The sequence below is a fragment of the Ambystoma mexicanum genome, chromosome 12 (genome assembly GCF_040938575.1).
Source record: "Ambystoma mexicanum isolate Mex_15411 chromosome 12, UKY_AmexF1_1, whole genome shotgun sequence".
NCBI lineage: Eukaryota > Metazoa > Chordata > Amphibia > Caudata > Ambystomatidae > Ambystoma > Ambystoma mexicanum.
This window is the reverse complement of record NC_090936.1, coordinates 241,044,582-241,057,885: the sequence shown is the minus strand read 5'-3', so window position 1 is coordinate 241,057,885 and position 13,304 is coordinate 241,044,582. Positions and strand designations below refer to the sequence as shown.

Below are 13,304 nucleotides of genomic sequence, written 5' to 3'. Positions count from 1 at the left end.
ACGAGGGTTCCATCCACTTCAAGATGCGCGTTGCCATCATTTATATTTGAATCCTGCCATCTTGCCTGCCAGTAGCCCGCCCCACCAGCTGATTGGCCCTTCCGAGGCACAAGAAGCGTATCGGAAATCGCCGGAAGGCGAAGCCGGCCTGGGAAAAAAAGGCACGGAAAGAAAGGCACATCTCCTGTCCCAGCCTGTCCGTGCCAGTCGCTGCCATCTGCCAGGAACGATGCTTCCTACATGAGGGACCCACCTCCCCTGGATCTCGCCACACCAAGGTATCATGCACTGTAATACACTGTTATAGACATCCCGTTTTACTGTATCTCCCATGAGGCCACTACCCCTTTTTCACCGAACCCCTCGAAGGACTCGAAACAAATTCTAAAGCATTCACAACGCTTCCCTCAGCACTTTCCCATCAGTCTGAGACTAACGCCATCATAAATGATAAATGACTCACCCTACGCCATAACATGTACCTCCCTGCTACACTGCCTAGCCATGTTTGGCACTGTCTAGCCTAATTGTGATTCGGCAATGTTTAGCCTGTACTACAAATTTTGCATCTAGATGTACCCCATTGCCATAACTGCGCCTACCTGCTGCACTGTTTAGCCCAATTGTGATTCGGCACTGCTTAGCCTCTACTGCGCATCTAGATGTAGCCCATTGCCATAACTGCACCTACCTGATGCACTGCTAGCCTTGCTTGGCATTGTCTAGCCCCAATTGTGATTCTGCACTGTTTAGCCTATACTGTGAATCTTGCATCTAGATGTACCCCATTGCCACAATTGCACCTACCTGCTGCACTGCTAGTCTTGCTTGGCACTGTCTAGCCTCAATTGTGATTCTGCACTGTTTAGCCTCTACTGTGAATACTGTGAATTCTGAATCTAGAAGAACTACACTGTCATAATTGCATCCGTTGCACCGTCTAGTTTCCACTCTTAATTTTCTACCTGTGCATCACCATCTGAGCATGCCATCTACCGGTTCACACCACAGCACACTGACATAGGATCACCGAAACCCCCTGGCCAATCCAACATCAGCTATGCTAACCTGGATCTTCCTCATCATGTTTCCATTCTGCTTGGTCCCTCATGACATCCCTTGCACAGGGCTACACTTCCTCTCCCACCCTAATGGCCTTAGCAGACCAGCCTGCCCTAGACACCATCCCATCCCCTGTCCCACCTCTTTCCTACCCAACATAAACCCTTTTCCAGCCTGCCTCTACCACTACCACTGAATCACACCGCATAGTAGATACCTTGAGCCTCCAAAAAGCAATACAGACGACCCCCCATGGCATTCCTACCCTCATGAACCTTACTACTAGCAACTCTTACCCCAGCATAGGCACATCAAGACGCACCCGACTTAGATCGAGAACACATACCTCTTTGACCCTTCCCATTCCAGGCAACAAACAAAACAGTTCCAAACCTGCCTTTCATCTTACACACACTATACCACCTACTGACCAGATCACTCTCTGCCCGAACGCCTCCTCCCCTCGCACCCTCATCAAAAAACCATGCCATACCTCCGAAACAATCAAAGGTGCACTCATTAACGCGAGATCCTTAGTCGCCTATGCCTTAGATATAGCCGACATCCCCCTCAATGAACTTGACTTCATAGCTATTACCGAGACCTGCCTCCACCTAGCCTCCGGCCCTGCACTAGCGCTAGCTATACCCAATGGATATACTATCTACTGCGCAGACAGACAAACAGCCAAAGGTGGCGGAGTAGCCATTATCGCAAAAAGCTCCCTCAACATAAGGCACATACAAAACCAATCCCTCCCATCCGCAGAATTACTCGCCATCAAACTATCCACAACCCACACAAGCACAATCACCACACACCTCATTTACAGACCGCCAGGCACCATACTGTCCTTCCACGACGACATAGCTCTTTTACTCTCTAACAACACCAAACCCAACTCACGTCTACTCATCCTAGGCGACTTTAATCTAGGTTTCAACGACGAGAAAGATGACAAAGCAAACACCATCGCCAACACCATCTCAGAATTAGGACTCGCCCACCACATCTCGCAACCCACACACAACAAAGATTGCATCCTTGATTAGATAGCTGATCTTAACTGCAATACCACCATCCTCTCCAACAAACCATGCGCTTGGACTGACCACCACCTCATCACCTTCACCATCAACAAAGGCATTCAAACACCTGTGCCTCCACCTAATGCTCCTACCACACTCACAAGAAATAACAAAAAATTCACAGTAGAGAAACTCCTCCCTCTACTCCAACCTATCATCAACTTTTCATCCACCACTACTAACCCCACTGAACTAGTAGAGCTCTACAATACAACTATCCTTAAGGCCATAAATACCATAGCTCCACTTAAGCTACGGAAAGCCAAACCACGCGCACATCTCAATTCTTGGTTCACCCCTGAACTAAAAACGCTCCGCAAAACCAAAAGACAAGCTGAATTAGCATGGAAACGATCGCCATCCACCAATAATAAGACTTCCTAAGCAATGGCCTCCAATACCTATAAATCAGCAATCATCCAGACTAAAAAAAACATGTATAATGAAAGAATCTGCAATGCCAAATCCAATACCAAAGAGCTTTTCAACATCCTGAGAGACCTCCAATCCCCCTCCCCCATTCCAGATACATATAACAAAGACATCTCTTGGTGTACGAACATACAAGCTCTCCTCTCCCACACCCACACCCAACAAAGGGATGACAATAACCTATTTGAATTCTCCACCATAACTACCAAAGAGGTTGAAGAAATAATCAACTCGCTGAAACCCTCCAAATGCCAAGGCGATATCTGCCCAGCCCCAGTCATCAAAGACACAGCCAAACATCTTGCTCCTTTTATCACTTCCCTCATCAACTCATCTTTCACATCCAACATAGTGCCTAACAACCTGAAGGACTCCTAGCTTCTTCCCTTACTCAAGAAGCCCACCTTAGACCCAAGTGTCCCTACTAATTATAGACCTATCACGACTGTACCCTTCCTCCTAAAAATTCTTGACAGAGCTGCCTACCTTCAGATACAGAACCACCTTGAGAAAAACAATTTACTAGGATTTAGACAATCAGGCTTCCGCCCTAAACACGGCACTGAGACTGCACTGATTGATCTCAAGACACAAATGGACAACATCAAAGACAATGGTAAACTTGCACTCCTTCTCCTCGATTTATCGGCCGCCTTCGACCTGGTCAACCACGGCATCCTCTGCAAACATCTATCCTCTGCAGCCAAATTTTTGGACAACGCCAACGCGTGGATTCAGTCCTTCCTGAAAAACAGATCCATGAGGGTCTTTGCACCTACAGCCTCTGCCAAACCAGCCCCAATCACATGTGGCGTCCGTCAGGGCCCCTGTGTCTCCCCTACACTATACAATGTATTTACAAAACCCCTCTTCGACATACTGGACCACTTGGGTGTCATCTACACGAATTATGCAGATGACACTCAAATACTGATCCCATTAACAGGCGACTACTCCACAGACAGCAAAGCACTCAACATTTACTCCATTATCCAAGAATGGATGGCCAAGCACGGCCTATGCCTCAACGATGACAAGACTGGGCTTGTTCTCTTAGGCTCCCAACCCAGACGCAACAAACTTGACAAACTCTACCAGTCATTCACTATCGACGGAAATAACATCTCCATCTCAAACGGCGTCAAAACCCTAGGGATTTACCTCGACTCCTCCCTCACACTGACAAGACAGATCAATGCCATCTCATGCCCCTCTGTTTACACTTGTAAGTTCATCAATGCCAGCAGAACTTACCTCTCACCTTTCAACTGCACCACCTTAGCTAGAGCGCTAGTCTTTTCCAAAGTCGATTATTGTAACGCTCTATACCTGGGCATCAGCCAGAAAAACATTAATAAGTTGCAAGTCATCCAAAATAACGCCCTTCAAGAAGCCCTGAACATACCCAAACATGAACACATCTCTGACATCAGATGCTCCTGCCAATGGGTATCTATACAGCAGATAATTGAATATAAAACCCTTTCACTCACTCACAAATGCCTATCTATCCAAGCACCCAGATACCTATCAGACAACTTCACTCATCACACCCCATCCCGTCCAACCAGATCAGCCCAAACACACTACTTAAATATCCCAAGATATAAACTCCAAAAAGCAGGAGGCTCTAGCTTCCCTGTGCTTGGCACCAAACTCTGGAACTCACTACCACTCGATCTGAACCATCCTTTCACAGATTCAGACAGTGCCAAAACCTAGTTACTGACCAAAGAAGCCTAGAACGCCCATCTCTACCCCACTATCGCAACCCGTGCAAATTCTGCCTTGTTTGCAATACCTTGTACTTTATCTGTAACTGTTTGATAATGTTCTAAATGTTCTGTATTGTCCACCTATGAACCATGCTGTATTATATTGCTTTGCTGTAATCATTTCAAGTGTCTCGATGCCCCAGAGCCAGGCGGCGCTATACAAATAATAAACTAAACTATATGACCTGTAGGAATCTCAAATGCGAAAGCATTTAGATCTGCCATTTTGTGAAACAAAGGCCTCTTCCCACTATCTAGGAGTCTCAAATCCAGGTGTGGTTAGATCTGCTATTTTGTGAAACATATGCCTCTCTCCCACTATCTCAGAACCTCACATACGAATGTGCTTCAATCTGCCATTTTGTGAAGCATAGGCCTCTCCCCCACTATCTGGGAGTCTCAAATGCAGATGTGGTTATTCCTGCACCCGAACTACATTAAAACATATGCTACATACATTTTACACCATGGCTGTGGACACAGGCCGCTGGCAAGGCCAAAGATCCATGCACCGTAGAATGCAGCTATGGCTATGCCATTCCGGTCTAGCAGGGCACATAATCCATCCACACTGAAACAGCTGACGTACCTCAACACCTCTGCCACTAGCATACAGTGACTACCAATGAAAAGAAATTCGGTATAGCTGGGCACACGTAGAATCTTCAACACTAGCGCTCTGTCCCTAACCACCAACAGCACTCACCCACGTGCCTGACCTTTGAGCTGCTCAGTGGAACCTAGCCAGCCACCTAAGTCCTAAACCAGAGAAAATGTAAACAAGCATCTCTTAATCTAAACTCTTAACCTCCACCAGATTGACTGCGGTCACCAAGGTCATTCCAACCACAAGGAGCATTGAGGCCATACAAATGGGGAAAGAGCGCAATATAAATGACCAAATACAATAAAATAAAATACAATATACAGATAACACCTATGTACACCCCACCTAAAACACATCCTCCTCTGAGCTCTTTGAAGTACACATATCATACTGTGTAGGACCTGCTAGTGTTATTTCCAAGCAGTCGTCTGACAGTCTTAATTGCAGCTGTAAATATGCTACTGGTGCAATAAATATGTTTGAGCCAATTTGCATTCATCCACTTGATTTATAGGCAGTATGGGTGTACTCACATTTGGTGCATGCATTGCTGTCCTTTAAAAACCAGCATCGGAAAAGAAAACCATTTTCACTTGTGTATAAATATTAGTGTGAGGAACCTGAGGGCATCCTCACCTCTACTCTTGTCAGGTGGCCAGAGAAGGGTCATTGCTCTTGGATCCCGATCTTGGGGGTGGAGATGTGAAGAAGGATCACCTAGGTGGAGGGACCTTGGGGATTGGGGAGAGGATGTCTTTAGGTGAGACATAGTATGCCCCGTTCCCTTGTAAGAATAAGCCCTACCCTCCCCCTACCTTCATAGGCTACTTCCATTCATTTCCTCTTACTTCCACTGAGTCAAACCACTCTAGTACTGGGACGAGAATGAGGCGACTAGGAGTTGTACACATAACATTCCTTTTCACTGCTCTGGTAATGAGATGAGGAAGAGTCTTGAAGACTATTGCAAGGGTCAGGCATGTCCAGTGAATAGAAGTAATTGTGGTCAGGCAATTGAAATCAAGGACTTGCTCCTGCTACCTGTTAATAGGTCACATGTGCATAAAAGGTGGAACCGCCAGCAATCGGGGGTGGGGGCAAACCGGCAGGAGAGGTGGCAGGAGAGAAACCTGGCTTGCAAAGAAGGGTCTGAGCTGAACTGGCCTGATGGGAAGCATCCTGCCACCCAGGAGGTTGCTACCCTGGAGACTCCTGCCTTGATGATAGGACTCCAGCTAATGCAGAGGAAAGACCGTGATGCCAGGGTCAGAGCGGGCCGTGAGCGGGTCGAGGTTGCCAGTCTCCTTTGCGCTCACAGCCAGAGCTGTGGGGCACAGAAGACTGCCATGTCCCGCAAGCCATGGTAGTGCCTGCAAGTTAAGAGCAGAGCTACCAGCAACACGCAGCGAGGCTTGAAGTAGGCAAGCGCTGCTCCCGAGAAGTGTAGGCAGAGCCAAAGGATGCAGAAAAAAGAAGAGGGGGAATTCCTCGAGGAGCCGCCGAGTACCGGTGAGTGAAATGGTGGGAACACTCATACCAGGGCATTCCTGGGGCTACAGCTTGGCATATGATTACTCCGAATTAGCTGAAACATGTAGCAGTTAATGGTGAAACCAATGTGAGGGGTTTTGAATATAGAGCGAGAGGAAAATTGAAATTAAATTAACTTTGAATGTGAGGCAAGTATTATTAAATACCGAATTAAAGGAAAGTTCTGATGAGATTACAAATGAAGTGAAAACAAATTTGAACTATAAGTAATGAACATTTATCAAGTAAATGTTTTTGAACCACATGAAAAAGCAAGTGATGAACACTTAAAGGCTATTGATGAATCTTTATGAATAAAGTGAAAGCAAGTGAGGAGCGCTTAGGAATAGTGTGAAAGCAAGGTGGTGGAAGAGAGTGAGTTCTGTGGAAGAACACATTGTGGCAAAGCCACGAGACTGCCCAGGAGAATGAAAAGTGAATGTAAACCAATAAACGGGTGCAGTGAAAGAGAGACCTGTGTTGGCAAGGAAACCTAAAGAATACAGAAAGCTTACAGAGTGCCAAGGGTTCTCGGTTGGGTGACCTGTAATGGGTGGACCATATGGTCTGACAACTGCACCTAGACTGAGGATACCCTGCTTGGAAAAAGCTAAGGAATGTAAAGATATAGAATTTACACTTTGGAATAGGATTACTGAGGTGGATGAGAAAGAGAGCAATCTGTATCGAAGAGCCTGAAGAATTATAAAGTTGACCTGGAACCGGTTTTGAAAACTAAAACTTGAACTAATTGTAAGTTTACAAACTGGAAGGGCTGATGTCTTGGGGAAGGGAAACCTGAGAATTTGTGAACTGTTTTGTCTTCTTGGGGAAGGGAACCCCAATACCTTTTTTGAACTGTTTTGAACTTGGGGAAGGGGAGGTGGAAAGTAAGCCAAGAGCTGGAACAAGCGTAGAACTTTATTTGGAAGACTATTTCTTTTGTTGCTGACATCCCTTCACATTGTTTAGCTTTAGTTGTGAGGGTAAGTTCAGTTTTAGACACAGAAAGACTTTTAAGTTGAACTTACTGACTCAGACTATGCTTAGTTTCATTAGGTAGGGAAATCCTACCTTAGCATAGGGCAAATTGGGCCTTACACCATCAAGACATTTAAGTAGAAAAAGTATTTTATTAGGACATTGAATCTGTTGTCTGTGTCTTGCTTCATGATGCCTTGACAATAGGAATTGTATGCCCAGGTACTCCCACCATCTTTCAGCCGTTGCTATCCTATGGTTGGATTGTACCATTAAGGGGCAGTGCTTGACAAATGTTATCCATGTCTACTCAAAAACCACAAATGTTGACACTCCTGTTTTCCAAAAATGGGCTGATGAGACTTAATTTTAGAAGAGAAGGATCTGGGAGGGGAGGCTGTATCTCAGGGTAGGCCTGTATGTGTCTGTGTCTAGTCCCAAATGTGCAGACAACCTTGGAGAATTGTAGAACTATATATGTATATAATTGTGTAACACTGGCTCCCTGGTCACTCTCTACAGAATGAATGATTGTCCAGTGTTAGTGGGAAACCCATGTGGTATGCATTGAGCACAAACTCTTGGGACTCGTGAAAGACCCCTTTTCCATGTGTATTAGGTGTAGCTCTGTAGAGCGTGAAATTTGAGTCACTTGTGTGTTTTAAGTTTGGAAAAATGCACCTTCATCATACAGTGAAAGGGGATGTTCTGGGATTTCAACAGTAAGCAGTAGACACAAGTAGCTGAGATTTCCTAGTTAACGTCTGTGAATTACTGCAGAAGCTGTCATGAGGTGCAAGTACATAATAATTTGTTTCTAATTGCCAAAGTTTCCCCCCTTTTTTATTGGTTATTCATTATTAAACACTTGTTAAACCTTAGCTGCATATGACTGATACATTCATGAATGTAACATTAGCGAACCTGATTGGAATGGTATAGCTGAATTTGATATACTTTTTATAGTTTGTGCCTATTCTAAAATAATCTGTTCCACATGTCATGTCTGTGTTAATTCAGTAAGCATGTCTATTAGTTGGTGTTGAGAACTTTGCTTGATATGAAACTGTGTAAGTACACTTATGTCTAGTTATGGACTACTGTTTAAAGTGCAGTATTGTCTTTGATACATATGTATCAACTTTTTATTCTTTACTATAGATGAAAAGCCCAGATCTTTCCAAGAGCATGAAGAAACACCTGAGATGACTGCGGCTAGGATAGACCGGGATGTTGTAAGTACCAAGCCTATTATTTGGAGTCTTGCAATGGGAAATCATTAGACAGTCTGAACATTCAAATACAGTGAACAATACCCTAGTGTAACAGTTTTTCACTTTGAGCATTGAACAGAACTGTTTTCCGTGCTTTAACCATTTGACTTCACCATGTTCAACTCAACCTTTACATGATCTGAAACTGAACAATTGATTAGATAATTTGTTTTAAGTGAATCACTTCAGTATTTAATAGCCCCGCTGTGGGTTGCACTAGCGGTGATACTAACCTTATTACTGCTTTATTGGATGAAAATTACAATGGGGTTATTAATTTGTCAGAGGTGGAGGTAAACTGACCCTACTATATTTGTAAAAGTGAAATTGGAATACGGGGAAAGCTATTGACTCTGCATGTTTTGCCGTTAACCTTTCCCCTTTGAAAACACATTGTTTAACTTGTAGACTGTGCATGATCATGGAGTCCCACCGCATCCCAATCATAGGTTTGTGTGGAGCGTGATCAGCAGTTCTCATATTGGGAGTTGATTCCCAGGAGTCTGCAGGGGATGCAGAGGAATCTTGTTAATTGTTTCCCTTTGCCCTTATTTTGTCAACTTGCGTGGGTTGTGAATTCTTGGGAACTTGTTTGTCCATGTTTTTACCACCAGTTTTTACAACTAGTATTTGTCCAAAGAGAAGGTTGCTTATTGATTTTGCACAAGGAATGATCGGACTGTAATCTGGGTTTAAGCGGGTGCAGTACACAATTCTTGTGTACATAGGTTAGCAGTCACTGTAGAGGATTCTCTGGATTATTATCCCTTAGTCAGTTTGCTAGGTTTCCAATATAAAAATAGATGTGCACTGTGTTTGTATCTTTTCTAGTGAATACTCATGAGGATGCTTTTTTTATTTGTGGAGGAGTTTTTAATGCAAAGTGCTCCGATATGGGGTGCCAAGGATGTACTGACTCTTTGTAGTACAGGGACTCCTTGTCCGTTCTTGATTGCAGAAGCATCCGACAACTAAGGTTGCCAGTGGATATCTCTGCTAGTCTTTAATATGGGGACTTCGAATGATCAAGTACCAAGGGATGTTCCAACATATTATTTTTATTTTTTCTAATTGGGAATTATAGCTTCAACTTGTAAAACTTTGTGAATCTACATTCCATGAAAATCAAATTCCAAGCTTCGTTTCACTACATTGTGAGACAGATATGGTATCAAGAGATGACACGGACAACAGATTTAAATTTCAATGTCAGAATCTTTATTAAGGATCAGGATGGTGTAACGCCTGACTTGCCCATTAACTATGGTGGGAGTTTCCCTACATAAAGGAAACCAAGGGAAGCCTGTGTCTAAGTCCAAGTCAAAAGTCTCTGTGTCAAGACCTGTGCTTCCCCTCACATCTAGAAATAAACATGGTCTGAGGCTTTACTTGTGAACACTAAGTTGGATAAGAAAAGTGTCAGTTTAAGTTCTTTCACAAGTTCAATACAGTTCCAATAGCGGCTTGTTTTACCAATGTTCTGCTAATCGTTCTTAACACTTCTATACACTTTTTGCAACGATTTCAACTTGTTTTGCATCCGGGGACATCTACGAACATCGGACTTCATTGCGGACCTTACGGACAGTGCCAGATGACCATACGCTGGCGCGCGGCATGATGACGTGTCCGAGAACCCGTCCGCACTTCACGATAAGATTCGTGCTTCGCTGACAGTTCGAAACTGCATTTTCTACTGATCTAGGAACTTGCAACTTCAAAATTTCCCTTGCACAGCTCCAACACATGTTCCTACTCATTATCCATTAACAATCTAGTACACAGTACATACTTTTAGCAAAACTGCTATTTATCTTAAAATGGCATCAGCTAATGCCATCCCTCCTCCCCACGAGCCACCACCACTGCTGTAATAAAGGAGCATGAGAAACACTGCTTCCTACCTTATAAATAACACACACGCAACATTTTCCCCTGTCCACCTACCCCTCCATATTAGTGTTTGGTGCCTCTGCCCTCATTTCCTCCCCACATTTCGTTCTTAGCTCTCCTGCCAAAAAATATACATCCAAAAACAACAAAAGAAATGTTCCTTTATGAACCACCTTTCACAGTAAAAAAATAGAACTAAAAAAAAAGTATAGAATCCATCAACTTTATATTTCTCAGTAAAGTACATTGACGCAATAAGATTTTCCAACATTTCCATTTGCATTTTGTGTTACGCTAATGGGAATATTGTGGCGTTCATCCTCCGTTCCGGGGACTGGAACGGTGGATACCGGCCTGGCAGCCCAAGTTATCAGCCCAAGCGAAGCGAGGGTGGATAACGAGGTCTCTGGACCATTATCCCCCCATTCCAGCCTATGTAATGGGGGATGAAGGCCATTAGCACCCTTCGTTCCCAAAGCGGGAACCCGGGGTGCTGAAAAAAAGGTGCTTTGTCAAGAGGGAGCAGAATTGGAAGGGGGGGTCCCAAAATATTGTAAAGGCTTATAATGTGGTGCCATTTGACAAATCTACACAAAGGTTTGCAAAAAGATTATAGATCTAGATATAAATATTTTCGTAAAGTCTGAATGGATTTTGTCAAGTGGGGGGCTAGGTTATACGACGATTGTATTTGCCTACATTTGACACTTTTGAAAAATAAAACGTGTGTGGATTTCCAGCAAACTTTTGTAAGGAGCATTGGCAAGGACCTGAAAGCACTTCCTTGATGTCAGAAGCGAACACTAATTTATCTCCTTGGAACCAAGAACTTCAGAAAGTCCATTTTGAGTGGTCCACGCCAGGGAATCGAGCACCGAAGACATGCATAGTCAGACAGATAGTGTCTGCAATCTAAGAGACATACAAAGTTCAGGATAAAGCTCCATCTACAGGGGTACATGCACATGCCCTGAGAGTTACATTGGCTGTGGTAGCCTTTGTGAAGGATAAGAAATGTGAGGTGGACAATTTTTTAAAGCATTTTGATCTTTAGCCATTTTATTGAAATGAATTGTTTGGATGAACGCCTCACTATCCCTACTCTGGCGAGGATTTCCCTGCCTAAAATAAACTAACAAAAAGAGGTCAGGTCCCCCCCTCTGCAAGAAAGAACACGGCATGATAACCTGTTCTGTGAGAATGTATCCACTCAGAGTCCGCAGCCACGTATTTTAGCTCACTGTAACTTTCACAAAGGAGGAATATCCATTTGCATATCACTCTGTTCCGCCCACTTGAGCAGTCCAGCACCAAAATGCTATGGCAATTCTCCTTTGAAAAAGAGTGCCAACAGCAATAAACTAAAGGAAACACTCTAACAAAAGGATATCTGACCCTCACACTTTTACAACAAATAAAGCAAAAAGGAAATATATATTTCAATTCAGTTCAATAACAATGTATAACATATAATCTGATTCACAATATGATCAATGTCTCTTGTCCTAACCTGGGTGAGTTTCCCTTACCCAGATTTGAATAATGGTTTTGAAATCCCTCCATTGGCTTGCCGTGGCTGCAAGGATCAAGTTCAAGACCCTCTGCATAGTCCACAAAGCTTTCTGGGGCTGGGGTTTGCACTATCTACAACACTCCCTTCCTAAATAGTCGCCCTCTAGAGTCCTCCGCTCATCCTCTTCCAACTCTTTGCGGGTGAGCCGCTTTCACAAACAAAGATTTCAGGGTATACCCCCTAGCCGCACTGCTCAGTGATTATTATGGGTCCCTCCCTCCCCTAGATCTCGAATGTCAGGCGACATCGTTTAAATATTTGGGGAAAACCAAACATCGAAACCCCGGCACGGAACATATACTTAACACCGTAAAGGCCAAAAACTCTCTCTTGAAGTCCATGGAGTTTTGGGGGCGGCTCCCGCTCTCGGTGGCCGGGAGGGCGGGCCGCATTAAGATGGTCACCCTGCCCCGCCTATTGCATAACTTCACTAACATTCCCTTCTATATCTCCCCCGCGTTCTTTAAAGACCTCAACAAGCTCTTTAGGGGCTTCCTCTGGCAGGGAGGCAGGCATAGGGTGGCATTGGAGACCGTCCAGAGACCATACGAGAGGGGTGGGCTGAAGATCCCCAATTTTGAACTCCATTTCCTAGCCAGCCAGCTGAGACACATTGTGCAGTGGATGGCCGACGAAAGCACAACTGACACCCGCCTCCTCCAGCCGGCCCTCCCCCAGCTATTACTTAAGGATCTGCTGTGGACCACAAGGAGTGCCCTCGAACACTGCCCTTACCTTGTTAAAATGGGACTCCGACTCTGGAAAAGGGCCTGCAAACTGGTCGGGTCCGAGGACCCGTACTCCCCACAGATCCCAATTGCAGCACTCATGTCCAACCACTCCTGGGGGCAACTTGAGACCCGTACACAATGGGAGCCCTTCGGGGTGGCCACACTTGAGGACCTAATCCAGGAGCAGACGGTTTTGGCCTTCCCGGACCTTTGCGACGCCACTGGCCTCCCGGACGGGCAATTCCTACTGCACAGAGCGGTCATACAGGCCCTGACTAGCAGATAGCCTGTCTCCATTGACCTGAATGATGAAAACGAATGTATCAAAACAATACTTAATGCCGCCGAGGGGGGCCAT

The 13,304-nt window shown here is 44.7% G+C and overlaps 1 protein-coding gene across 8 annotated transcripts in view; it reads left to right on the top strand.

Annotated features, from left to right (window-relative positions):
• EPS8 (EGFR pathway substrate 8, signaling adaptor) overlaps nucleotides 1-13,304 on the top strand; it is a 1,868,600-nt gene that overhangs the window by 1,192,459 nt on the left and 662,837 nt on the right. For all 8 annotated transcript variants that reach the window (XM_069628376.1, XM_069628375.1, XM_069628377.1 and 5 more), the window contains one exon: nucleotides 8,637-8,710. In XM_069628376.1, the coding sequence (XP_069484477.1) occupies nucleotides 8,637-8,710 (74 nt within the window). The remainder of the gene's footprint in view (nucleotides 1-8,636; nucleotides 8,711-13,304) is intronic.